The 25,638-nt window shown below is 53.3% G+C and overlaps 1 protein-coding gene across 1 annotated transcript; it reads left to right on the top strand.

Moving 5' to 3' along the window:
• The first annotated feature begins 567 nt into the window (after positions 1–567).
• Positions 568–25,529, top strand: SYNM (synemin). Its single transcript, XM_032836037.1, has 5 exons — positions 568–1,472; positions 8,054–8,178; positions 18,451–18,518; positions 21,248–23,697; positions 24,566–25,529. Exons 1-5 carry the CDS (start codon positions 663–665, stop codon positions 24,902–24,904), a joined length of 3,792 nt encoding a protein of 1,263 aa, XP_032691928.1. The 5' UTR covers positions 568–662; the 3' UTR covers positions 24,905–25,529.
• The last annotated feature ends 109 nt before the right edge of the window (positions 25,530–25,638 follow it).

Raw genomic sequence — 25,638 nt, 5'->3', positions numbered from 1 at the left:
ATTAACATAGACTATTTAAGTGCGTCTATGTATGTGTATGTATGTATATGTGTGTATACTAGATTTATAGGTGTATATTATATGTATATATATAAATTTTTTTAGGTGATGTGTTAGGTACTATGTTTTTTTAGTTTCTTTTCAGTGTTCCAGAATTTGTATATACATAATTTTTAAAAATAGGAAGGCCTCAGATATTCAGGACCGCGGATGAGAAGTCTCCCATAAGCGACCAGCTCTATCTCACTTAGTGGAGGCTTCTGTTTCTGTCCATCAGCGCCAGGACGCTCGGGTGCTCCAGGTGCGCGCGTCCAGCAGCAACTGGGACCTGTCCCCGCATCCCTTCTCCGATCCCTGCCCAGCGATCCTGCCGCTCGCCCCCAGCTGTTATCGCATTGCCGGGAGTCCGCGCGGCCGCTGTCATTCCGGCAGGGGGCGCCGTCCGGCCGCAGTGGCCGCGCCGGGCCGCGCTCTGATTGGTTGGAGGCGGTGGCCTGAGCCCACTCCCGCCCGCCCCGTCCGCTAAGTGTCGCGGCGCGCGGGCGTCTGCCCCAGTCTGCGGGCCTCCCGGACAGCGGCGGGGCCGGAGCGGCTCAGAAGAGGGGACAAGACCAGGGCAGGAGGGAACCGGCCGGCCGCGAGAGCCCCGTACGCCCAGCAAGATGCTGTCCTGGCGGCTGCACACGGGCCCCGAGAAGGCCGAGCTGCAGGAGCTCAACGCCCGGCTCTACGACTATGTGTGCCGGGTGCGGGAGCTGGAGCGCGAAAACTTGCTCCTGGAGGAGGAGCTGCGTGGCCGGCGCGGGCAGGAGGGCCTGTGGGCCGAGGGGCAGGCCCGCTTCGCCGAGGAGGCGCGCGGCTTGCGGCAGCAGCTGGACGAGCTGAGCTGGGCCACGGCGCTGGCCGAGGGCGAGCGCGATGCGCTGCGGCGCGAGCTGTGGGAGCTGCAGCGGCTGGGCGAGGAGGAGCGCGCCGCCCGCGGCCGTCTGGACGCCGAGCTGGGCGCCCAGCGGCGCGAGCTGCAGGAGGCGCTGGGCGCGCGCGCCGCCCTCGAGGCGCTGCTGGGCCGGCTGCAGGCCGAGCGCCGCGGCCTGGAAGCGGCCCACGAGCAGGATGTGCGGGAGCTGCGCGCGCGCGCCGCCCGCCTGACCATGAGCTACCGGGTCCGCGCCACCGGCCCCGCCGCGCCACCGCAGCGCCTGCGGGAGGTGCACGACAGCTACGCGCTGCTGGTGGCCGAGTCGTGGCGGGACACCGTGCAGATGTACGAGGACGAGGTGCGCGAGCTGGAGGAGGCGCTGCGGCGCGGCCAGGAGAGCCGGCGCGAGGCCGAGGAGGAGACGCGGCTGTGCGCGCAGGAGGCGGAGGCGCTGCGGCGCGAGGTGCTGGAGTTGGGACAGCTTCGTGCGCTGCTGGAGGAAGAGCTGCGGCGGGTGCAGGAGGAGTACGAGCTGCAGGCGGAGGAACGGCAGGTCCGTGCGCAGGGGACGTCCGCACCCCGGGCCCCTACCTGTGGTCGGGGTGGTGGGGGGCGGCGGCGCTGCCTGGACCCGTTGCGTGCGCCCGGAGCGTGGCGCCGCCGGCGGGTGGGGGGCCGGGACGGAGGGGGTTCGACCGGCCCTGGCAACTGGGCGCTGAAGGGGGGGTCCCTCGCTCTGCGTCGGAAGAGGAGCGCGGTTTGCGGATCAGCTAGTGCCGGGTGGCGGGTCCCGGTGGAGAATTCCGTCCCTGTCATCTTGTTAGGTTGTCAGTTTCTTTCGATCTTGCCTTGAGCGGGTGCAAACTGACAAAAGACCCAGGACCCAGCCAGCTCTAGGCTCCCTTTCAACTTACCGTGCTTCGTAGACCTAATTCACATAAAAGTCCAGCAAGAAGCCCCCTGACTTCCAGAAACGACTTCAGAAGCGACAGCTCGTTCCTTCGGGGTTGGGAGGTGTCTCGGCAATGTCAAGTCCCGACCGGCAGCTGTTCAAAATGACAGCCCCTTGGCGGTAGGGCACCCCTGGAGAAAACTTAAATTATTGCGTAAAACGGTTTTTATTTTGCCAGAGTGATTTCCCAGTAGGAGGCGGCCGGTTTGGCTCTCTGGGCCCCTGCCTTGTGCGTTCTTGGGAGGGGCTGCCGCCTTCCTGCATCCAAGAGGTCCTTCGGGATGTTTTTCTCAAAATCTCCCCAGCAGACATCAGATCTCTGGGTAGTGGAAAAGTTGTGGAAAGGGGCTGCTCCCTGTGGAAGGATGTGATATAAACAGTTACTATTTCAGAGAAGCAAAGCCCCAACGGACACTGACAGGGTGATACCTGTGGAGGGTTATTGTCCCAGTGCGGTACTAGGATGGGACCTGGTCCTGCCTCCTGGAGGCCAGAATTGAAAATATCCCCAAATCATACCATCACTAGTTCTCAGGACAACAGTTTAAAACAACACCCACAAAAATTCAGAAATATTTTAAGGGGATAATTTGTAGCTTGGGGTTAAAGATTTGTGGTAGAGGGATTGTGTGTGTGTGTGTGTGTGTGTGTGTGTGTGTTTAAATGCAGGAGTAAAGGGAACACAGAGGACTGTGGTGATGTGACAGGTGTCCACAAATAATCAGCAAATATCTACTGACTGCTCCTAGGTCTTGAGCACTGCCTTGGGTTTTCAGTATTCAAAAAGCTGGAGTCTAGATGGGAAATCTATAAAGCAGTGCAATACAAAATTGTTTGGAATGTAATCTTGTGGAATGTGGGTTTTGCTGGGCTTCTGCCTCATAGTTTTCAAAAGCATTCTCCTCACCATTCCCTTGCAGTGGGAGCTCCTTGTCTCATTTCTGCTATGGATACGCAGTCTGAATGGGGGAGGGGCCCGCCGGTGAAGTTTCTTCTCCGGGGTCGCAGGGGGTGGGGGGGCTAGACTCGGCAGTCTGTCTGGTGATTCCTCTCTCACTGGAATTCGCGTCTTTGCCTTAAAAGTAGGGAGCAAGGAATGTCGACGGGACTTGGTTGTTGGTTTTTTTTTTTCTTTCCACTTCCAATCTGTATGTTTCATCGCACTGAATATGCCCTTGTCCATAGCTCAGATCTTTCCCCCGTTAGCTTTAAAGCCGGCGAATTTCAAATTGCATCCCGAAGATTCAACACCAAACCATTAGCATTTTTTCCCAAAGATTGTGTTTACTTATCTGACCTAGAGAGAGAGAGAGGGAATACAAGCAGGGGGAGTGGGAGAGGGAGAAGCAGGCTTCTCGCTGAGCAGGGAGCCTGATGCAGGGCTCAGTCCCAGGGTCCCAGGTTCATGACCTGAGCTGAAGAGCAGATGTTAATGACTGAGCCACCCAGGCGACCCCCATCAGTATTTTTTTTTAAAGGGCAAAAATACTAGGGATTTTGTTAAAGAGTATCTGTGAACCCCAAGCCCTCGATTTTTTCACATTCTATAGAAGATTGCTCTGGGGAAACTGAAAATATCATAAAACCGGATTTAACTAATATACTGTAGTGAATGTTTCATTACTAAGAGTTTTTATCAAGTGCTTCTGGCATGCCAGATACCCCAGGAACCAGACCCTTGATACCTACCTATTCACTCTTAGTCCTCAGCTCAATCTTATGAGGTAGATTCCAATAGGAGCCCCATTTCACAGATGATGAAACTGAGGCACATATGTTCTCTTCAGGTGCCAGTGTCTGAGCCACTAACCCCGGATCCAACATTTCCTCTCTTCTCTGTTGCATCAAAGAGAAACGTTAAGCCAGCATTCTGCCTTGAGAGAATAATGGTAATTGTTCTTCCTAAGGGCTGGCCCAGAGGTGCCCATCAGTCTGAAACCTTAAAACACTTTCTGATCCTTCCAGCCGGCTGTCAGAATAGTTTTCGTGGCAGATGTGTTTCATTTACTTTTTGCCTACGCTGTGGTTTCGTGGGAACCCTCCCCTCTCCCACTCAGTGCCCACTGTCTCCCTGCCTCGGGGCCTCTTCTGTGGCCCAAGAGAACTGGACACTGGCTGGAGCTCTCTTTCTGGGAAAAGCGGTTCTTCCCCGAAGGCCTGTGTATTGAGCCCCACACCCCAGATCTGCCAGAGAGAAGTTTGCTGAACTGACATCCAAGCCCCCAGCATTTTGTATATGGTTGTGATCACCTAAAGCCTGAGTAATTCACCCTGTCTCCCAGTTCGTTGGAAGAAGCTTTGGACAAAAACTCAAGACATTTTTGGTTGACCACCCCCCCCAACCCCTATAAACACTGGAGTTTTGCTTATGAGACTGAGCTCTTAGCCTTTTGAGGCTGACTAGAAAAGGCTTCCAAGTCCCCAGAATGTGACCGAATGAGAAATTTCTTTTGACTGGAAGGGGGAGGGGTTAGCCGCCCCACCTGGGCCTGAATTCTGGCTCTGCCCCCGTTTGTGTCTCTGTTCCCCCATTTGTGGAACAGCGGTAATAAAAACGGCTCGCAGGGTGCCCACGTTGGGTTCATTCATTCATCCGACCACGACAGAGCACGTTGTGGGCCTAGCCTGGGTCTTGAGTGCCGGGGATATAGCCTGAACAAAACAAAACAGAGAAGAAAGTCCCTCGCCTTTGAAGGTCTTGAGGTGGAAACAGCGCAGGGGGTCCTGGAGGCGGGTGTGGCCAGGCAGGATGGGCCAGTGGAGAGTGGCCTCTACAAGGACTTGGGCTTTGGCCCCGAGCAGCATGGGTGACACTGAGGAGAGGTGAATGGTGACCGGCTGTATCCGAATGTCCTTGCTCTGGGGCTTGTGTGGGACAAGAGTTGGGAGCAGGGAGAACCTCTGTACTAATCAAGGCAGGAGGTGCTGGAGGTTTGGACCAGGTGCAGCCATGAGGAGCTGAGAGGAAGTTTGTCCTCTGAGGTCGAAGCCCAGCAAGGCCTGCGGGTGGGTTGGAGGCAGTGGAAGAGAGGGGGGACGTCCCAAGTCAACTCTAGAACTTATTGCCTGAACCACTGGGGGGTTGGGGAAGGAGTGCTCATTGCTGAAGGGGGTTGGGAGCAGATGATATGGCCCATTTGGGTGGGAGATCAGAGTTCACTCTGAGATGCCTCTTAGATGCCCACCTCGTACTGAGAGATACCAACCTGAGTCTGGAGTTGAGCGTATTATCTGGACTAGAGCTTTAAAAAAAAAAAAAAAGTAGCCTTCTATTAACGCTCATTATTCCAAATGCATTTAGTTTTGATGTGTCAGGGAGGTCGTCCCAGTATCTAAATTCCCTCGAGCTCCACCAGTCAGGATTCTGAGTGACCGTGACATTCGCAGACTCCTCCTGTTTTGTTGTCCGTGGGACTCGCTCAGCTGAGAGCAGCTCCCGCTGGGGGAGGACGAGGAGTTTTATTTGGACCCGCCCAGCAGCACGCTGTCCCTGGTACGGACCTCCATTGCATCATCACCCGTGATGCCATCCGGAAGTTCCCTAAATAGCAACTCGAAAAGGTGACCTCTCTCCCCAGTTTTATACCATTAGGTGGGGGACTGCTCTTGCTCGGTGAGAATCAGCAGTGCTGGGTATCCTGCTCCAGCACCTCTGGTTAGAAAACTTCTGGCAAAGTCGACGCCAAGCCGAAGCTTGCTTCAACCAGCAGGATCGGTTACAGTCTCTATGGAGACTGGAGCCAAAAGTTCTTATTTACGTTCCTGCTTCCAAAAGCCAAGTCATTTTCCTTTGACAGTTTTGGGAGAGTTGAGTCACACGGAAATGTGGTTGGAACTATACTTATTTTAACTACAACACAGTTTGGGTTTTTTTACCCCCCCTCCTATTTTGTGGGGTGCAGATCTATTCTGTGCCCTCTGGGAAGATAGAGAATCTTTGTGCCTACCTGTGGTTTGGCATGGCGGGGAGATTCTGACCTCCTCAGGATGTTCATGGATAGAGAACCGAGTGCTTGTGATAACTTTTTTTGTTTTTCTAAACAGTTTAACAATAATTGAAGTTCTCTTTAAAGAAAAAGATCAGTACAGATTTCCGAGTTTTGATATTCAGGTTTCATCTCCTGCAGTGAAAAGGTGTAATATTGGGATGTTTACAGCATGTCTTACACTCTAATCTTAGACCTGGGATTATACTCCCTCTAAAATGGGGGGACATAGGGCTTTAACACCAAGACTTGCCGGAAGAATGTTTAAATATCACGGCTAAATTTTGGCAGCCCTGTCACTTCAGTCAAGACTGGAATGGTCTGCTTTAGGCAAGCCTCACTATCTACTTACAATGCCAGTTTTGGAGAATATTAATGTAGATCTACCCTGGGATACTAGCTAGAGGTTCTTAAATTGACTCCTCAGCTTTCAAACCTAAATGGTTTCAGTTTTTGTTTTTAGCATGCTTTATGTACACAAAGAGAACCTAGCAACAATCATTAGGTGGTACAGAACTCTTAGGGAGGGAGGATTATTTACATGCTGATCATGCATCGTTTAAAGTAGTGGATCCAGCGTGAGATCTTAATTTGCCAGTTTTTGCTGATCTTATATATTTACTGCGGACGTTCAGTGTGCTGCCTGGTGCCTTTGCTGGAGGGATTACGAGGGGAATGGAAACAGATCCCCTCTCCCGACTGTCTTCTTTGAATTCCCCAAAGATCAATGTCTAAAAATGTAGCCAGTTTAGTTAGCTGTCTTCAGAAATAAGGCTGTTTTCCATCGCAAACCAGAAGTTAAAGAATATGGACTCATTTCAGTGTTTAAATATTTGCTCAGTTAATTATTCCCCAGAGCAACTCCAAAGTGTTGACGTGAAACCGTAAAATGGTACAGACGAAGCCACTGTGTTTACAAGCTCAAAGACGGTGTCAATTTAAAATAGCATGTTTTTAAGGAGGCGATATGCATTATCGTGATCATTTTAAGTGCAGTTCACTGATTGTCTACAGGGTGACTTGTAGGGGATGAGCGCTTTTCTAGAGGTGGGGGATGCACAAGATAGCGGGCCATGCCCTTCAGTGTCTCCCAGCTGGTGGGAGGGACAGACAGGCTGACGTAATTAGCCAGGTGTGAGTGGACGTGCCCTAAGGGCTGCGAGCATGATAGGAGCACGTGGGAGGGAGTGCTCATTAGTGATGTCTTCTGAGCACAGTCAAGAAAGAGTCACATCCTGGTCCATGTTGATATTTATGCCCTGAGGATCTTCTGTCTCACCAGGGCAGCTTTTCTAGGTAAAACAAAGAGCTCGGTGAGAGAACCTGCTTAGTGTTGGGGGAAATTATGTGTCTGGGGGGAAATTGTTTCAAACTGGGGGGGCTTCCATTTCAGATACTGTGAAAGCCCCATGACGTGGTCTGGGCTCGCTTTGAAGAGGATCGCCGTAGACCGGTTGGTGGTGTTGACTTTCCGAAGCAGTCGGATAATGTTTGAAAGACAAAGATGCTTTCAGGAACTTCTAAGCATTTGTTCTCACTAGAGAGTGGGAACAGAGCAGTCAGTCCCATGTCAAAATCACCTCCATGTAATAATAATTTTAAAAAACTTCTTTTTAAAAAAAATTTCTTTAATTTTTTAATAAACATATAATGTATTATTAGCCCCAGGATTACAGGTCTGTGAATCGTCAGGCTTACACATTTCACAGCACTCACCACAGCACATACCCTCCCCAATGTCCATAACCCCAGCGCCCTCTCCCTACCCCCCTCCCCCCTGACCCCCCTCATTTTGTTTTGTGACATTAAGAGTCTCTTATGGTTTGTCTCCCTCCCGATCCCATCTTGTTTCATTTATTCTTTTCCTACCCCCCGACCCCCCCCCACATTGCATCTCCACTTCCTCATATCAGGGAGATCATATGATAGTTGTCTTTCTCCGATTGACTTATTTCGCTAAGCGTAATACCCTCTAATTCCATCCACATTGTCGCAAATGGCAAGATTTCATTTCTTTAAAAAAAAAATTCTGTGGGGAAGAAAAACTGTATTTAAGATCACCCTTAGAACGACTGCGTCTTTCATAAGCCTATAGACTTTTTTTTTTTTCCTTTTTGCATCCTGAACTGTTGGTACCTTCAGTTTGACACAGCGGAACTCAAGCCCTCCCATCTAAAAGCCCTTTGTTCTCTTTAGAGAGTGATAGCCTGCCTGGAGGATGAGAAGGCGGCCCTCACCTTGGCCATGGCTGACCGGCTGCGGGACTACCAGGAGCTCGTGCAGGTGAAGACCAGCCTCAGCCTGGAGGTGGCCACGTACCGGTAAGGATGCTGCTTGGGTGAAATCCCCCGTAGCCTCTGGAGTCCCTGGGGCCATGTGATGATCAGACAGCAGACCCCTGGCATGGCCAGGCGAGGAGTATAGGGCCAAAATGAGAGGAGGAGGATGGGTGCCACACTTAAACCGCCAAGCAGATGCCTCCCACCCTCCCCTTGATGGGGCTCACAGAACTCGTGCCCTTGCCTGGGGTGTGTGTGTCCTGGGCACTAGGCAAGAGGTTCGCACCTGTCAACTCCTTGGATCCTAGGAATTAGGGACAGCGTTTATGGGGGACCAACGCCGCTCAGAGAAGTGAGGGGGCTAGAAAGTGGAGGGCCAGGACTCAGACCCAAAAAGTCCACTTCCAAGTGCCCATCACACTGTGGCTTCAAATCCCAGGGCTCTGACTCGACTCCCCATGGGTTTGGCCTCAAGGCACTGCCTTTCTCCTGGAAGATGAACCTAGTCCTCTAGGCAGCCGGCTTTATTAAGATGATGACTTGAATTGGGGGTGAGCATTCTGGAGGAAACAGTCTCAAAGTCCTCAAAGGGGACGGATGGGGGCTGGGCAGAGAACACAGTCCGGAAAGTGATGCTTCTCCTTGGCTTTCCCCATCCTGCCCCCAGGGGTAAGTGGTCTTTGGTTGGGGTGGTGCCCTGTGTTTCCTGCAGATTTCATGCTCAGTGAGGACTGGTGAGGGGGGCAGATCTCAGGCACTTGCAGCAGAAGGACTTTTGAGATACCCAGGTTTCCCACTTGGAAGGACAGTACCAGCCACTAACATTCTCAAGCCTTTACTGCCTGTGGGACACAGCACAAGCGCTTTGCCGCTGCTTACTGCCCAAGATACCATCTCTGGCGGGTGGAAACTACTCGCCCCTCTTGCAGGTGAGGGCGGGGGGCCTGGAGGCCAGGGACCCAGGCTGGTGAGAGATCTGTGCCTTACCCACCAAGTCATGTGAAGTGGACACAATGCCCCCTTCATTCCCAGGGGACATCAGAGCGTGAATCAGCCGTGGGTGGGACTGAGCTCTGGAAACCCGGCCTCTCCCAAAGTGAAAAGAAGATGCAGTGGTAAATGCCATCTTCTGAAGGCATCACTGCTAACAGATGGGGGAGGGGCGTTAAAACCTGGAGAGGCTAAGAAGGGATTAAGGTCCACTCCCTTGGTGGGAGGCAGAGCCTGGACAGAGCCCAGGCGCGTTTCAGCACTCCCTGTGGGCTGCCCGATCATGACTTTGCTCTCCTAACGGCCAAGTGGCCTGGGTTAAGAGAGCATGTCTGGCTGGGGTGTGCAGGTGGTCCGCCTTGCAGCCCTGGGCTAGCCCCACCGTGCATTGTCTGGAAGACTTGCCTTAGTCAGCCTGTCATCAGGGCCCTTCTGACCGTCAGGGAAGAGGGAGCAGGCTATCGGGTAGTCCCTGGCCTCAGCCCGATGCAGCCCCTAAGGGGCAAGGCCTGCCTAGGACACAGCAGCTCTTGGAAGAGCCCCAGCTGGACAGAGAGGTAGGCAAGCCACTGGGGGCTCTGCCGGGTCCCTGCTCTGAACGCTGTGATGTGGCTGCATCCTGCGGAGGGGAGGGGGCTCAGGACATGGAGAGATGGCAGAGGAGGCCCAGCCAGCCCGTCCTTCTCAAGGGCCATCTCTCACAGTCTCCTTGGAAATCTCATGGGATGGAAAATCACAAAATTAAATCAAGCTGGGTCAGGTGATCTGAATTACTAATAAGGAAAACTTCAAAACAGGCTTCATTTGAGGGGAAGGAAGTATTAATCAGGACTGACCGAAGCCCTTCTCAGACTGCCTCAAGCCAACAAAGGCACTTATTCCCCGATTGATGGAAAAAGTCCCCAGTTGTAGGTGCAGTAGGTCTGGGTGTGGTCAACAGTGACTGTCTCTGCTGCTTTCCCTGGTCTCTCCCTTCTCGGCTCTGCCCACACTGTGGCAGGATGGGCCCCAGCCAGCTCCTGGCTCTGTCCTTCTGGTCTTGCCCCCCTGGTCAGAGGAAGGGGCTCTTTGCTCATCCATCTCAGCTAAACTCCTGGGCCCTGCAATCTGGCTCCACTGGGCCATGTGCCTGTCCCTGTCCCTGTCCCTGGTTGGGGGAAAAAGTACTCTGGAACTTAGAAGGGCCCACTGTCCCGTGAGCTACATGGAGTGACTCTGGGGTGGGAGGTGCCCCAAACTGGCACTGTCCTAGAGCAGATGTGGGGTTGTCCCAGCAGACCCACAGCTGTGCCCGTGTTAGGTGACATCAACGTCACGTGACTCTTTTCTGTGCAGAGGCAGTTGGATCTTCCTTGTCGTAATAGTTCCGTAGGTTGGATTTGGAAACTTTTGTCTTATGCTTTGTCCCTCTGGGATTCGAGCCCTTTCTTTCCTTGCTCGGTCCTGCCCCTCGTTCTCTGTCGTGAGAAGTCGGAGGGCCTGTGGGCGTCTTGCCCGAGCGTCCAGTGCCTGACTTTTTGGTAGTTGTTCACACCCTAGCTTTTTTCAAGGGCATCAACAGGGAGCTTTTTTCAAGGGCATTGATGGGGAGCCTTTGTGCTCACGTCGGCTGCCTGATTGTCGGCTGAGACAGAGTTTATGGCCTCTCTCTGTTCCTGGCATTGCTGTAACCCAATTAGGGATTGACTTGGCTTCCTCCTCGGAATTTAGAAGGCCACAGTACTTTCAGGGAAGGGGGTGATTGATTTCACTGTCTGTCTTTCTGACGTCCAAGTTCGCACAAGGAAAATGAGGAGCCTGGCCCTGACTAGCCGCAGATCCCAAGCCCAGGGTTTAGAACGGGTGCCTGCCTCCCCGCCTCCCAGCACTCAGGATTTAGTCTGGGAGATGACCACAGACCGAAAAGATATACGGGCAGTGGAACACAGCCCATTTCTTTGTACGAGCCGAGCGCCTAGCATTTTTGTCACTGCCTTGTGTCCTGCAGAGAAGGCCTTGGCATCTCTTATGTGACTCTTTCCGTATTTTGTCCTGCTGCCCCAATCCTGAGAACAGGGATGAACATGCATATTTGTGTCAGTGCCCTTTTGTTCTTCTGACCCCTTCACAGGTGCCTGCTTGATCTTTATAAACCTTGTCTTTGAGGGAGTTGACCTTCCTTCCACACCTCCCCCAGGGAGGGCAGCAGGGACCATCAGCCTCTTGGGGACCACGGCCCAGGGCCCCGTGCAGTGTGACTCCTCACCAGCCCTATCCAGAGGGGCCAAGGGTGGCTGATGGTGTGGCTGGCACAGTTTCCCGCTCCTGACCGAGACCGGGTGGATTTGCCCCAGGTTTTCCCTACAGTGGCCCATCCCCCACGGCTGCGGAGTTGATGTTGGTGTGTTGACTTAGCATCTCAAGTATAAGCCAAGGGGCTGAGGAGCCTGCGAGCTGGAAGCCCAGCACAGTACAGCTGGGCCTTGTCAGCTCTGCTGGGGCCAGCTCTCAAGTGTCACACGCATTCCCGAGCCCAGATATGGGCCCTTTCCGGTTGCCTTCCCAGTGAATAAGAAACACTGATAACAGAATAGTGTCATTTATAACTAAATGTAGACGTAGAGGTTGTAAGTAAAGACGCAATTCAGTAAAATAACAAAATTCGAACAAAGCGAACCCCAGCGTCTAGGGCTGGAGGACATCCTCAAACCTGGTGGGCCAGTCACTGACTCAGGAAGACTCTGGTGCCTTGTTCGGCAGGTGAGTGTGAGAACGATCCCTCTCCTCCCACACTACAGGGGACAAAGGGCGGTAATCTGGGGCTGGCTGATGGCTGAGACACCAGGGGGAGTACAAGAGAAGACGGGCCAGCCCCAGGGGCCGGGGCTCGCCGGTCTGCTTGTCCCCAGTGAAGTTACGTGGGGCTGGAGGGGCTTGTGCACCACATGCATAGTCATGAGGCCTCCTGGGGCGTGAGTGTTTATTACACCGGCCGCCCCGAGCACTGAGGGGAGTGTGGTTCCCAGCCTCATCTGCACCTGGGGGTCAGCTGGTGAACCTGCTAGAGCATCGGTCCCTGGGCCCATTCCTGGATGTTCTGATGAGCTTGGCATGGGAAGGGCCCAGGCTTTGTCCAGTGCGGCCAGGGTGGAGAACCACGGCTGCGGGCCCTCGCCACTCCAGGGGCCCACGGACTGACAGCGTTGGCACCATCTGGCTTCCCAAGCTGGTGGGAAATGCAGACTCTCAGGCCCATTCCAGACTCTCTGGTCAAAGCCAGGCTCCTGACAAGATCCCCAGTGGCTCAGGGTGTCCGCCACTGTCACCAGAGCAGCGCAGGAGCATCCCGGAGGCACTGAGCGGGTTTCACAGTGGCCTAGAGGCAGATGAATGATGGGCAGGCCGAGTGGTGTGCAGGGAGCCGTGGCGGGGGATGGTGGGTGAGGCCTGCAGTGCGGGCTTCCCGAAGATCACGTGGGGAGCGCCACCAGGCAGAGGGGCTATCTGGGCGAGAACCCAAGGACTGAGCTCGTGTCATCTGTGGCCACTGCCAGACGTTTGGGCTTCCCGGGCAGGCCTGGTTTTGGGGGCCTGGACTGGAGGGCTGTGTTTGAGGGATGGGCAAGAGCCACAGCTGTGAGGCCGTGTTCTGTGAGCGGGGCCTGTGCCCTCTGGCTGCTCCAGGGACGTTGGCAGTCAGGGTGCCACGCCAGCTCAGAGGGGCCCACAAACCTACAGAACAGAGTGGGGGTTGGCATTGAGGGTCAGGTGCTGTGGACAAGACCACATGGACCTAAGTCCCTCCCCCCCCCACACCATTAGAAACAAATGCCTTGTAAGACACAAGAGTACCAGATTTCTGGGGGGGAGAAGGGAGTTGTGAGAATCCGGGAAGGCTTCAGGAGGGAGGTGAGGTTGATCGGGGTCCTGAAGGACGGTGGGGATTTGAATAGACGTGCAGGAGAAGGGGCTGTGGGGAGTTGGGGGCACACAGGGGGAGGGACCGGTCCACTCAGGTCCAACAGACCATTTACTGGGTCAGATAAAGACAGTTCAGAGGCGGGACTCAGAGCTTCTAGCAGAGGTTGGCAGGAGAGATTTTCAAAAGAGGTGAGATTTGAGTTGGCCTAGAAGGGTTGGGAAAATAAGCAGTGAGAAGTGGACAGGCAGGGAGGGACTCAGGAAGGAGCTCCAGGAGGGGGAATCCGATCGGAAAACAAGGGGAGGAAGGAGAGTGCAAGGCGGGTGAGCAGAGGTCTGGGAGAGGAGGCAGCTGAGGTGGACTTTCTGTGGCGGTTGGGGGGGGCAGTGGGGAGGCTGCTAGCCGCTGGCACGCAGGAGGACTGGGCGCAGGGAAGCCTCAGGGGGTCCCTACAGTCACTGGAGATTCAGGTGGGAGGAGCTGACAGGGTGGTCAGGCCAAGGGAGCCTCCTCGAAGGCTGACCAAGGGCCTGGAGCCTCGCTGGGAGAAGCGCTGGGAGCAGACTGGAAGGCTCCTGGCTGGAACCCTGGGACAAGGCGGCCGTTCCTCACGTGCTCTGGCAGACCAGACCACCAGAGACCAGCCCTCTCCATGAAGCAGCTGCTCCCCCGGGAATAAACTGAGTCCCAAACCCCCAAAACCGCGGGCTCTGAAAACCGTGTACGTAAGAGGCCCGTCCTGGCTTTCAGAATGGGGGACAGATATGCCTTCTCCCTCAAAATTTAAAAGAGAACCTTTTTTTTGTTCTTAAGGTTTTGGGGCTCAAATACATAACAGGTTTTCTAAATGTCACCTGAAAAAATGGAAAGCAGAGCCAGACCATTTTTCGAAAGAAAAATACTGAAGGGAGTCTCGGCTGGCCAGATAGGAAAATGGAATGCAAAGATTTGCTGCCTCGGCGCTTTCGGGCACAGTCCTTTTAAAAGGTTAGGTCAGGGGGCGCCTGGGTGGCTCAGTCGTTAAGCATCTGCCTTTGGCTTGGGTCCTGATTCCAGGGTCCTGGAATCCAGACCCATGTCGGGCTCCCTGCTCTGCAGGAAGCCTGCTTCTCCCTTTCCCTCTCCCTCTGCTTGTGTTTCCTCTCTCACTGTGTGTGTGTGTCTCTCTGGAAAATAAATAAATAAATAAAAATCTTTAAAAATAAATAAAAGGCTAGGTCGGACACTACGACGTCAAAACAGGGTCTTTGTGTATCTGTACGGCAGGGACGTAGGTGCTTCCTGTTTCCTCTTATGCTGGCAGGGAGAAGAAAGTGTTTGAACTGGAGGAAATACATACTCCATCTCTATCTGGACCGCTCATAAAGCAGTAGAGATGATGCTTACTGCTGGTAATTTCCCTGTCGTAATGATATTTCCGGCCCCTGCGTTATTGTGTAATAATAATGAATGAATAATGAAATAATGACTAATGAGAAGGGGCTCACCTACCCCCTTTCATGCACCTGTTCAAAGGAAAACCGTTCTTTGGAATTTCTCCAGCGCTTGGAGAAATCCATTTTGTTTTGTTAAATTAAGTCCTGCTCTCTTGAAAACTTTAGAACCATGTGCTAACATGGAGACTTAGCTGGTTATTAGGCGAAATGCTTGAAATTAATAAAATCTTGTAGTTTCAAGGAGAGGCGGCTGAGAGGAGTAATCTGTACACTTGGCTGTTAGCCCTCCCCACATCATTGCAGAAACCAGTTGCTCTCTGTCCACCAGGATTTTAGGTTTTCCATCATCTCTTCTCCTCAACTGAAAGTCCGCTTTCTTCTCAGGTTGGTAGAAGATGATGATCACAATGACTGTGACCACTGATTGAGCCCCTATTCTGTGACAGCCTTTGTTGTGAGAACTTTCCAGAAGAGCCACCACCACACACCTGTGAATGCTGCCTATTTCAGCAATGGGGAAACTGAGGCACAGAGGCTTTGAGTGGCTTGCCCAAGGTCGCAGTACTAGGAAGCGGCAGGCGTGGGATTTGAAACCAGGCAAACTTCCTTACTCGGGAAGTTTCTCCATCAACCACTCTCAGTGCTGCTTTTCTCTGTTTTATTAGTAATCTCGGTCTGTCTATCATTTGATTTTTTTTTTTTTCAGTCTCTAGAACTGATGGATGTGTTTGGATATGTGGTTTAGAGCCGAGCATAGAGGGAATGACCAGAAGCAGCATGGCCTCGGTATTATCTTCCATTATCTGCCTGTGGTGTGGGGCAGGACCTTTCCAATTCAGATGGCGATGCTTGTCCTCTCTCCCTGCTTCCCCCTTCTGCACCCAGCCCTGCTTCAGTCAAGGTGGCAGGGGGTTCCCCACCCTCTCTAGAGCTGAGAGGCCAGGGAGACCATTCTGAGGCTTCTCCCAGCTCCCATCCCCTTTTCCTCCCACCACTCCCCACCTGTGTTTGGCCAGGAAGCACTTTGTGATCCATCCCATTTGGCTGCACTGACCTCCCTTCTGGAAACATCCTTCAATTGTCCCTCTTTTGTCCACATTTATGGGGACAGGGCGTGCCTTGTGCCCCCAGGGCAGAATAACACCAGACACGCCCTGAAATTCCATTAGGATAATCTATCCTGGACAGAGAGTCCCAGCCTACCCTGGGCTCCGCTCAGATGACCAATGGGGTCTATTAGGGCCTGGAGCCTGGCCAGAGGCCACATTACAGCTCACTTACGCACTATGGAGCGGTCTTGGACACCTTAATGAGGCCAGGGACTTGGTTTTCCCACACGTGTTTGCTTATCCTGCTTCAGAGGCCGCCAAGCTGTGGGGCTGTATGAAACGTTCCCTAATAGCTCATGATTCAGGGGGTTGGCATTTCACACAGTCACCACGGCTTGGAGGCCGTTTTCCTCCAGTGCTCTCAAAATAACCAGGGAATGCTCTACCCTTTTCTTAAAGTTGCATGAGTCTGTTCCTTAAAAATGTGCCCTTTGGAGCTTTTGAGGAAATTTCTGGCATCTCCTGAGCGATTTCGTCTGTGCCTCTGTCCTCTTATTCCTGTGAGCTGTGTTGGTGGAGGGCAGGATGTCATGTGTGGCATGAGAGGCGTCTGCTAATTAAGGTGTGAATTAAACGACAGGTGCCTCGATGGTGCCCGGAAGGCCCTGTGCCAGATGCTGGGGTGGGGAAGGAGACCCACGCCCTTGCCCTCTAGGAGCCAGCCCTGCAGAGTAGGACTGGGTTCCTGCCCAAGAGAAGTTTCATAGGCTCTGGAAGAGCCCCAGAGGGGCGTTTGGATGCAAGTCACCCAAAGATGTTGAATGTGGTTGTGTTAATATAGTCCCGGGGGTCCGGCCACAGGATTTGTTCTTTTGAAAGTTTGTACGCAATGCCATCATCCTGGGCCTGGCAGGGGTGCCCAGGCTGCCAGGGTCCCAGTAGACTCTCCATCCTGGGGAAGGAGCTGGGTGCCTTTAGCCAAGATGCTGTCCCTGCCCGGCAGTCCTCTAACCCCAGAGCTGGATGCTTATCATTGGCCCTGCGTGGGGGCTGCTAGAAGGGCTTCCGGAGGTGGCCGAGGGGAGGGTCCGAGCCATGCTAGGTGCCCAGTCTTAGCCAGGCCTGGTCACCAGTGCATGACCTCACATGTGCTGGGGTGGAAGAGACTGGCAGCCACTCCCAGGTAACCAGCGTGTCCTGCTCAGGGTCCTGGACTCCGTTGAAACTGGATGGTGGTTTGGATTTCCCCTGAAAGAGGAGCAAAATCATTCCTCTTTGAGGGATGAGGGAAGCTAGGCCTGACCTGGTCTCCTCACAGGTCTTTGTGTCCTGGCCGGGGCGGCTGGAGGAGGCAGAAGCCCTGTGATCCCCGAGCTTCCCGCCCAGTGGGCGGAGGGCAGACCTTAAGTGGAACTTGGCCTTCCCGCCAAGCCCCGCTCCCGGTGCTGTGGCCGGCCGCCTCTCCAACCCTCAGCTTCCCACACAGACCCTTAGAGTCTGACTGCTACCCTCACCCTTCCCCTTATTATCCGCAGACGGCAGAATGTTCTCAGCAGTGGAAGCTATTTGTGTTCCTGGAACCTAAAACGCTGGGTCAGGAGGGTGTGGGATTAATGGGTTGGTGTCCGGTTTCCTGGCTTTGGCGCCAACTGGAAGGGCTGGGGCTACAGCCCGGGTCCCTAGTCTTCCAGAACGTCCACCTGTGTGAACCTCAGCCCCTGCTTCCGTGGTGGGCCCACCCATGGACGCCTCGAGTGGAGTCCCACTCTTGGCTTTTCCCCACGGGGCGGGCCCTCCCTGGCTGCTCTCCACCTGTCTGTGGGGTCCTCACCCTCTCGGGAATCCCCTCGTCTGAATCAGTGGGAATGGAACTTGGCACCGGTTTGCCCGAGCCGCCGAGTCCCCGCTTGGATCTGGCGGCCCTGCCCTGTCTCGGTGCCCAGCTCTCCGTGGTTACCGCTATTTCCGACTGGGCCCTGCTTCTGGCTGCCCTTTGCCATACGTGGTGTACTCCTTGGAACCGAAGGTAGTGACGACTTCCCACGTTGCTCTAGCGACCGAACAACTGTTGTGCCCACAGCAGCCGGCGTCCTAGGGGTCTCTCCGTGTGACGGGCCTCCGGTGCTGACCGGTGCTGAGCTGTCCCAGCCCGCTGGCCCCTGCACTCTGTCCTCGGGGCTCCCGGTTGTGCACGGGAATGACAGCTTCAGGGGGAGTCTGCAGTTTCAGACTTCTAGGTGTGGCCGAAGGGGTCACCCAGTCAAGTGCTCTTTGCTGTTTTGTTAAAGGAGATAAGGGGATGCTCCTGTGGGTGCCCCGAGGCCCCTTGGGGGGGGTCTACCACTCTGCCTTTTCCTTGTCTGCCTGACTGCTTCCATCTCTCTCCTTCCCCTGAGCTCCAAGATGTCCCCAGAGAACCCAGCATGAAAACCACACATGCCCTCTGGCTGCCTTTTTTACAAACAGATGGCAGTCCTTGCTCTGCTCCTAGTCAGCCCCGCAACCTGGGACTCCAGGAGGACCCCAGTGGGGGGTTGTAATTGGCCTAGGGCCCTCTGGCCTGGGGTGACCTGCCATGTGTGGGCCCCTCCCTGCTTCCCAGATGAGCCAGACAGACCGCTGACTTCCCCTCCTCGGTCCTCACCGGTCTATCTCCTTCTTCCCCTCATCCTGGGTTTAGAAGGGTTTTCCAGAAGGGCTTGCCTCTCCAAAACTTCCGTAGCCCTCACCACTCATTCTGTTTATCGCTCTGCCCAGCCAGGCCCGCCGAGCGGGATTTGCCCCCCTCTGGTGCCGTATCTTCAGACACGAGTCCTAAAACACAAGACACTGTGGCACTGTGGTTACCGGCCAAGTACTACATACTGTGACTTATAGCAGCACGTCTCACTCTTCTGTTTCCTGATGAGTTTTTTTTTTTTTTTAATTATTTTTACAGAGCCTTACTGGAAGGCGAGAGCAATCCAGAGATAATCTTGACCGAGCGCATTGAAAACATGCCACAAGGTAAAAATAGAAGAAAAGCCAATTATTTAATTTTAGGATGTTTTCCACCTGAACAGTTTCATTCTGTTAAATGGTTAAATCGGAAAGTGGAAATGGTTAAATCGGAAAGTTAAATCATTTGTCTGGAAGAACTGGTGTTAGGCAGGATTTTTTTGTTCAGGTGAACGTTATTCATCCCTCTCTCAAGTACCAAATAGATTTTATTTAAGGGGTCGTGGTTTAAGTAAGAATGCAAACGGGAATGTGTGGGAAAACGCTTAGGAAACTCATTGATTCCTCTGGCCAGTAGGGGGAGGGAGGCGAAGGGGCTGATGGAGACAAGGGGAGGGTGAAAGGAGGGGGAGCTGCTGCGCGGGTGCTTGTGTATCCCAGCCTTTGGAGGGACCGGCCTTTACACACCGAAGACTTACAGCTTTAACACAAGTATAGGGAGGCGTGACTCCATGAAGCATGGAGTCAACATTCTGGAACTTGCTCCCACACGAGAGGCAGAGGTGGGAATGGTTACACCATTTGTATTGCCCCGGGTCAGCCTGGGCAGGTCAGGTTCGTGTACGCAGCAAGTGTCCCTGGGAGGCCTGAGGTCCGTCTTGATGGAGGCCGGAGGCTGCAGAATAAAGCTCATATTCCCGGTAGCCGCAGAACCCACAGAACAGGGTAGTGTCCGTTAGAAGGACTCTAAGAACCTGTAGAATGACTTTAGGAAAAGGGAAAAAAAAAGCTTTTAAAACCCTATGGAAGTTAAAGGGCTTTCTGGCCGAGGAAGGACAGATTGAATTACGTACGGTACGCTCAGTCTCCGGCTTACTCAGCAGGGTTTCAGTCTCCCTGACTGTTACCATATTCAAAATTGTGGCGCTTTGGGAATGCACGTCTTTGGTACTTGAATCCGGAGAACATTGGGTTAACTGCCAATCTGGATAGATGGCAGATTTAAACAAACAAATAACAAAAAACACTCTTCATCTTTATTTTTCAAAAACTGCAGCCCTCTTAGGCGCTTCACAGCTTTCCAAGGTCACTGGGTTGAGAACCACCGTTTCGGTTCCAGGTATCTGTGACTGGTTCGGATTTGGTTGTAGACAGCATCCGACAATTTTGCCTTCTGATTTTGCGAGTAAGGTTGACAAAAGCCAAAGATACCGTTCACCCGATTTCAAGGTTTACTTAGCTACATTTTGTACTTGAGGGTACATAAGTCTTCACTTAGAAGGGAGAGAGGAGAAAAGGGGTAGGGCCAGACTGGGAGGGGAACCAACAGTTTAGGGCTAGGGCTTAATGGATCTCTGCTGAGCTGTGGTCACTGGTCTAGGAAGAGCTCAGCAGGAGGGCTCCTGGGAGCCTCTGTTTCATTCCTTGATTGTTTTGTCAAGCTTTTTAAAGGATACAGAGACAGTATTTGTAAACTAAACTTAGTCTGGCAGTTACAGATTATGCCAGAAGCGAGGAGCGTTAGAAGAAAGAGGACAGGCGATGAAATCTTTCATGAAGCTTTGAACTTCCAGATCATTCTCTGTCCTGTATGATATACGTACCCATTAACTATTCACTGAGTACATGTACAGATGTGTTCCTACATAGTGAATTTCTCAGTGCTTATGGAGACGCTTATGTTTCTCCTGTAATATGGTCTAGAATAATCCTGGCCACTTGCCCACGAGGTGATAAAACCTGAAACCAGTCTGTCATCTTCCATATTTCTCTGTGAACCTTAATTAAAAACCAGACATTTCCTGCACTTTTCCAGGGTTCCAGATGCTTCTGGAGCATCTCTCTTCAGGATTAGTATGTTGATTTGAAAAGAGGAATCTTCATAGAAAATGTCCTGACCTGGCCTCTCTCCTGTGTCCTGGGATCTGTCCTCAAGGGGCCCCTGGCCTTGGCTGCCATGACAGGGACACCAAGCTGGGGGAGTAGGCTTTCCCTGGCTCAGCCAGATGGGGTGTGGCAGGCACCAGGGGGCGCTCTCTGGGCACCTCTAATGACCAGCTGCCACTCCGAAGAGTGGGTCCCCTAGCGGTGGAGTTTGGGCACGCCCAGGGTAGCACCCTCTGTGGGTGACCCCAAGCCAGGCAGGGAGCCCCATGGTCGGCCTCCCACCCCCAGGATTCTGACATTAAAACAGTCCGTAGTGCTGGTGCCTGGTCGGCTTCCGGCTCTTTCTCCTTATTAGATAAGAAGTTTGTAAAAATAGAAGGGTAAAAGTAGAAGTCAGGGAGCCTTCGAAAAAGTTAAATTCTGCAGGACTTGTTGGCCCAACGTGGAAACCAACAGCAAATAAGAACCCATGGGATAGTGGAGGGACAATGCTGGCTGGTCCTTAGTAATCCTGCACTAAAGCTCTAATCCGCTGAAATGTGTCGCAGAAACTTAGGTCAACAAAGTCAAAATGAATGTTTCCAAATTACCATGACATTGTGACATTTCAGTCCTGGAAACAGGCACCCCAGGCCTCTCTGCTGCGTGTACCGTGCTCTACGATCACGCCTTTGATAAGTTTGTGAAGATTCATGACGTTTTCAGACCAGTAGCTGGAGAAAGGTGTTGGTTTGAAGCACGTGTCATGCTGTGTTTTATTGTAACAGGATTTTTAAAACCACCAGAAGAAATGATTTGGGGATTGACAGTCTCTCATTTAGAACGCCCTTTTTGCTGTGACAGTACGCTTTTATGATGACGCGATGGGATTTGAGATAAAAGAAGGTAACGATCCCTGTCCTTTTCTGCAGAGCTCAGGAGCACGTCCTATCGATACACCAGCTCGGTGTTACAGAGGGAAAATGAGAGAAATCGGTTTGCAAGGCAGAAAGCACCCACAGCCAACTTCAGCCACAGCCTGACACAGCGCCCTCACCTGCTGGCACAGCCCACCATTGGGAGTACAGCCGGAAGAGGCCTCCTGGGTTCAGAATACTCTTCCCGTACCACCACCCGGCAGGAAACAACTTACGAAAAAACTTCCAACTCGCATGAGAAAACCTCCAAGAGTCCAACCAACTTCAGAACCTTCTCTTCAACAAACAGTCTTTTAAGAAATACTGAAGCTCCGGTGAAAACATTCCCCGAGAGGCCAAGAACTGCAGGTCCGCAGGACACCTCCGCCCGTGCGGCCCGAGAGCCTGCTGTGGCCTCCAAGTCCTACCAAGAACCCCGGGGCGACGAGTCGGCAGGCTCTTTCCAAAGCACTTGGTTGAGTGAGAGGACCGTTGTTGTGACAAAGACAGAAGCTGACGCCACAAAGGAGCAAGACAGAAACAGGCCAGAAACCGTCCAGAAAAAGTGGGAAGAGAAGATGTTTGATTCCAAAGAGAGGGCTTCAGAGGAGAGAAACCTAAGGTGGGAAGAGCTGACAAAGTTAGATAAAGAAGCAAGAATGAGAGAAAGCCAGCAACTGAGGGAAAAGGGGAGAGGGAGGGAGTCGGCGCAGGACAAAAGCGTGAGAGAGAGAGAGGTGCCCATCAGTCTAGAAGTCTCCCAGGAGAGCTCGCCACAGGTGGCCCCGAAAGCTTTCCAGACACCCCCACGGGAGGACACTCGTGACAGTACCGGGAGAGGCGTGGAAACCCAGGAGGCCCGGTTCAGGCTGGGCCCCGGCGACACCGCCAGCTCGCCAAAGGGCGAGTCCACGACCGAAACCGTGGCAGAACACATCGTGTCCAGCATCCTGAAGCAATTCACCCAGTCTCCGGAGGCAGAAGCATCTGCTGATGCTTTTCCGGACACAAAGGTCACTTACGTGGACAGGAAAGAGCTTCCCGGCGACGGGAAAACAAAGACCGAGATAGTCGTGGAGTCGAGACTGACGGAGGAGGTCGATGTGTCAGACGAAGCCGGCCTGGACTACCTCCTGAGCAAGGACATTCAGGAGGTGGACCTGAAGGGAAAGGCGGCCGGGCAGAGGATAGGAGACATCATCAACCTGGGTCTGAAAGGAAGAGAGGGCAGAGCGAGGGTCGTCAACGTGGAGATTGTCGAGGAACCCATGAGCTACGTCAGTGGCAAGAAGGCAGAGGAGTTTTCCACCCCGTTCGAAGTGGAGGAGGTGGACGATGTGTCTCCGGGCTCCAAGGGGCTTGTTGAGGAGGAAGAAGGTTACGGAGGAGCAGACGTCACGTTCTCAGCAAACCAGCGTAAGAAGACCAGGTGGCCCCACGAGAGCGTAACCCACGTCGAAGAAGTCACGGAGGCGGGCGACTCGGAAGGGGGAGAGCAGAGTTACTTTGTGTCCACGCCTGATGAGCATCCCGGGGGGCAGGACAGGGACGAGGGCTCCGTGTACGGGCAGATCCACATTGAAGAAGAGTCCACCATCCGGTATTCTTGGCAAGATGAGATCGTGCCCGGGTCTCGGAGAAGAACCAAGAGGGAGGATGGGTGGGGAGAGACGGTTGTGAAACCACCAGACGTCTTGGAAGCTCCGCCGGAGGAGGACGCGGGTCCTACTCACTGGAAAGAACAAACTAGAAGTGGTGAATTCCATGCCGAACCCACAGTTATCGAAAAGGAGATTAAAATACCGCACGAGATCCATATGTCCATCAAGGGGGCCTTCAAGGAGCCCCGACACCAGCTGGTGGAAGTGATCGGGCAGCTGGAGGAGAACCTTCCGGAGCGCGTGAAGGAAGAGCTGTCGGCCCTCACCAGAGAGGGTCAGGGTGGGCCCGGGAATGTGTCCGTCGATGTCAAGAAAGTGCACACCTCTGGCGGGAGGGCCGTGACCTTGGTTGCTGAAGTCAACCTCTCAAAAACCGTGGACGCCAATCAGTTAGATCTGGAGGAGCTGAGCAAAGACGAAGCCGGGGAGATCGAGAAGGTTGTGGAGTCAGTGGTACAAGACAGTCTGGCCAGGCGGCATAGCCCGGGCCCCGGGAGCCCAGACAGGGAGAGCTCGGCGGAGGTCCCGGGGGCCGGCCTCCGCTTCAGGCGCTGGGCCACGCAGGAGCTGTACCACCCCCACGGTGAGGAGGATGATGCCAGCCAGGCCTCCCCCAGCACGGAGCCGGCCACGTCCCAGGGGCCCGTGTCGGCCACCGTGGAAGTCACCAGCCCGAGGGCCTTTGCCCAGTCGCACGTGCTTGAGGATGTGAGCCGGTCTGTGAGGCGCATTCAGGTAGGCCCCACTGGCATCTGGAGGACTGAGCACGTCTCCCACGAGGGACCCACGGCACAGGTGGTGGAGGTAAGTGGAGAAGGTGACCCAAGTCAGGAAGCTGGCTCGGCCAGCACCACCTGGTCTGGGAAGCACCTCACCCTGGGTCCTGATCAAAGTCAAGTCTTCCTCCCAGGATCTGTCCCTGCCTCTCAGGAGTTGGGGGTGTGTGCGCAGGAGAGCCTGGCCCCATGGAGCTTTCCACGGACACAGAGAGGCACAGTGTGTTTGGCTCCAAACAGTCTCACACTGAAAGGGAAGTTATTTTTCAGGCCCCATTTCTAAGGGTGGGGAAGGGCAGTGATTATCTTCAAACTGAGAGTCCGCGGGTCCCCAGGCTTCTGTAAGGCCCCTTCGGGTTGGCCCTAGAGGGGGGTTCTGTGAGCAAATCTAGGTCACAGCCCCCAGACAGAAGGGGATTGGGTGTCACAGAAGCTTGGTCAGGGAAAGGCAGATGCATTGGGCAGGTCAAAATCAGGTCTCGGGGACATCCAGCCGCTGAGCAGATCGTCCCCCTGCCCAGAGCACTTAGCAAATGGGACAGCAGTGCCCACAGACAGGGCTTGGTAGACAGGAGCCAGGCTGCTCATAGGTACTCTGTGCATGGCGAGATCCTGATGACCAGAGAGAGCGCCTTCCCAAGGGCTGGTTCCCAGTTTTCTCAGGAGGCCAGTGTGGGAGACGCATTAGGGGCAGAAGAGGCCTTGGGCATTAGCAGGTGCACTGGGCTGGGTCCCGCAGCATCCAGAACTTCCAAACGGGGAAGTTTGGATCCGTGTCTGAAACCCTTGCACCTGCTGGCTCAGTGGGCTCCCCCGAGCGAGGCAAATTAGCAGACAGCCACAGAGTGCTAAGGTGGGTGGCCCTGGGGCCCAAAGACACCCCGTTTCCCTTTCAGGTGGACGTGAGTAACATAGAGGTGACCCCCCGCTGGACACGAGAGACCACAGTCGTCTTCCCCGTGGGGACGGAAGCATCTGCACATGGCACCCCTGACCCTGGTGCCTGGAGAGATGGGGGCAGCGGGAAGGCCTGGGTGGCTGGCGGGAGCTTTCAGGGCTCTGCTGGGGATGGACACCAAGTCCCCGGGGAAAAGGGCAAGGAGCAGGCTGAGTTTGACAAGACGGTGCAGCTACAGAGGATGGTAGACCAAAGGTCAGTGATTTCGGATGAAAAGAAAGTGGCCCTCCTCTATCTAGACAATCAGGAGGAGGACAGTGAGGGACACTGGTTTTGATAAATATTTCATTTTCAATGGTGTTTGGTAACATGGCAACACACAGAGGCCTTTACTAATTAGAAGGAGGGAGGCTCACTCTTTATTAAGAGGCCCCCTTTTTCTTTCACCAGAGTGCTCCGGGCGATGTCAATTTACATTATCATCTGTAAAGGTTTCAAATTAATTCACGCCTTTAAAGGCGTTGGAATTTTATTTTTGAGTTGGAACTTTGACAGAAATGTTTTTTATCATTTTAGTCTTCAAAGTTCCTTTTCCTGGAGTTTTCTCTCCACTCCTAGAGGCAGTTTCTACCAGTTCTGCTCCTAGTCACAGAAATGCCTCACGTCTGTATAAAATCGTAACTATCCATAGGTCAGATGCCTATACGGTAACAAAATCCAAGTAATATATTTACGAGTCAATCTTATTTGCATGTGCTCATATGAAGTAATAAGACTAGCATTGGAAAGGAAAAATGTATGCATTTTTCTAAGTCTTCTCGAAAAGAAATCCTAGGAAAGAAGCAGCTTGCTTCCATAAGGAAAAAAAAAAGGCTCTAAATGATTTTTATCTTTAGGAAAAAGTTAAATTCACTTTAAGACATGAATGAATTGCTTTCTATGTGCAGAGCTTTATAAAAAAACATATATATAGTGTTTTATTTATGGAGAGGATGGCCTCAGCCTAATGTGATATTTCAAGTCCCTAATATACCTGCTATGTTTGCACAGGTCCCAGAACCCTACTCTGGG

This window comes from Lontra canadensis, unplaced genomic scaffold (assembly GCF_010015895.1).
Source record: "Lontra canadensis isolate GAN:19392208 unplaced genomic scaffold, GSC_riverotter_1.0 scaffold89, whole genome shotgun sequence".
Classification (NCBI taxonomy): Eukaryota; Metazoa; Chordata; class Mammalia; order Carnivora; family Mustelidae; genus Lontra; species Lontra canadensis.
Note: the sequence above shows the minus strand (reverse complement) of the source record. Positions and strands in the feature narration are given on the sequence as shown.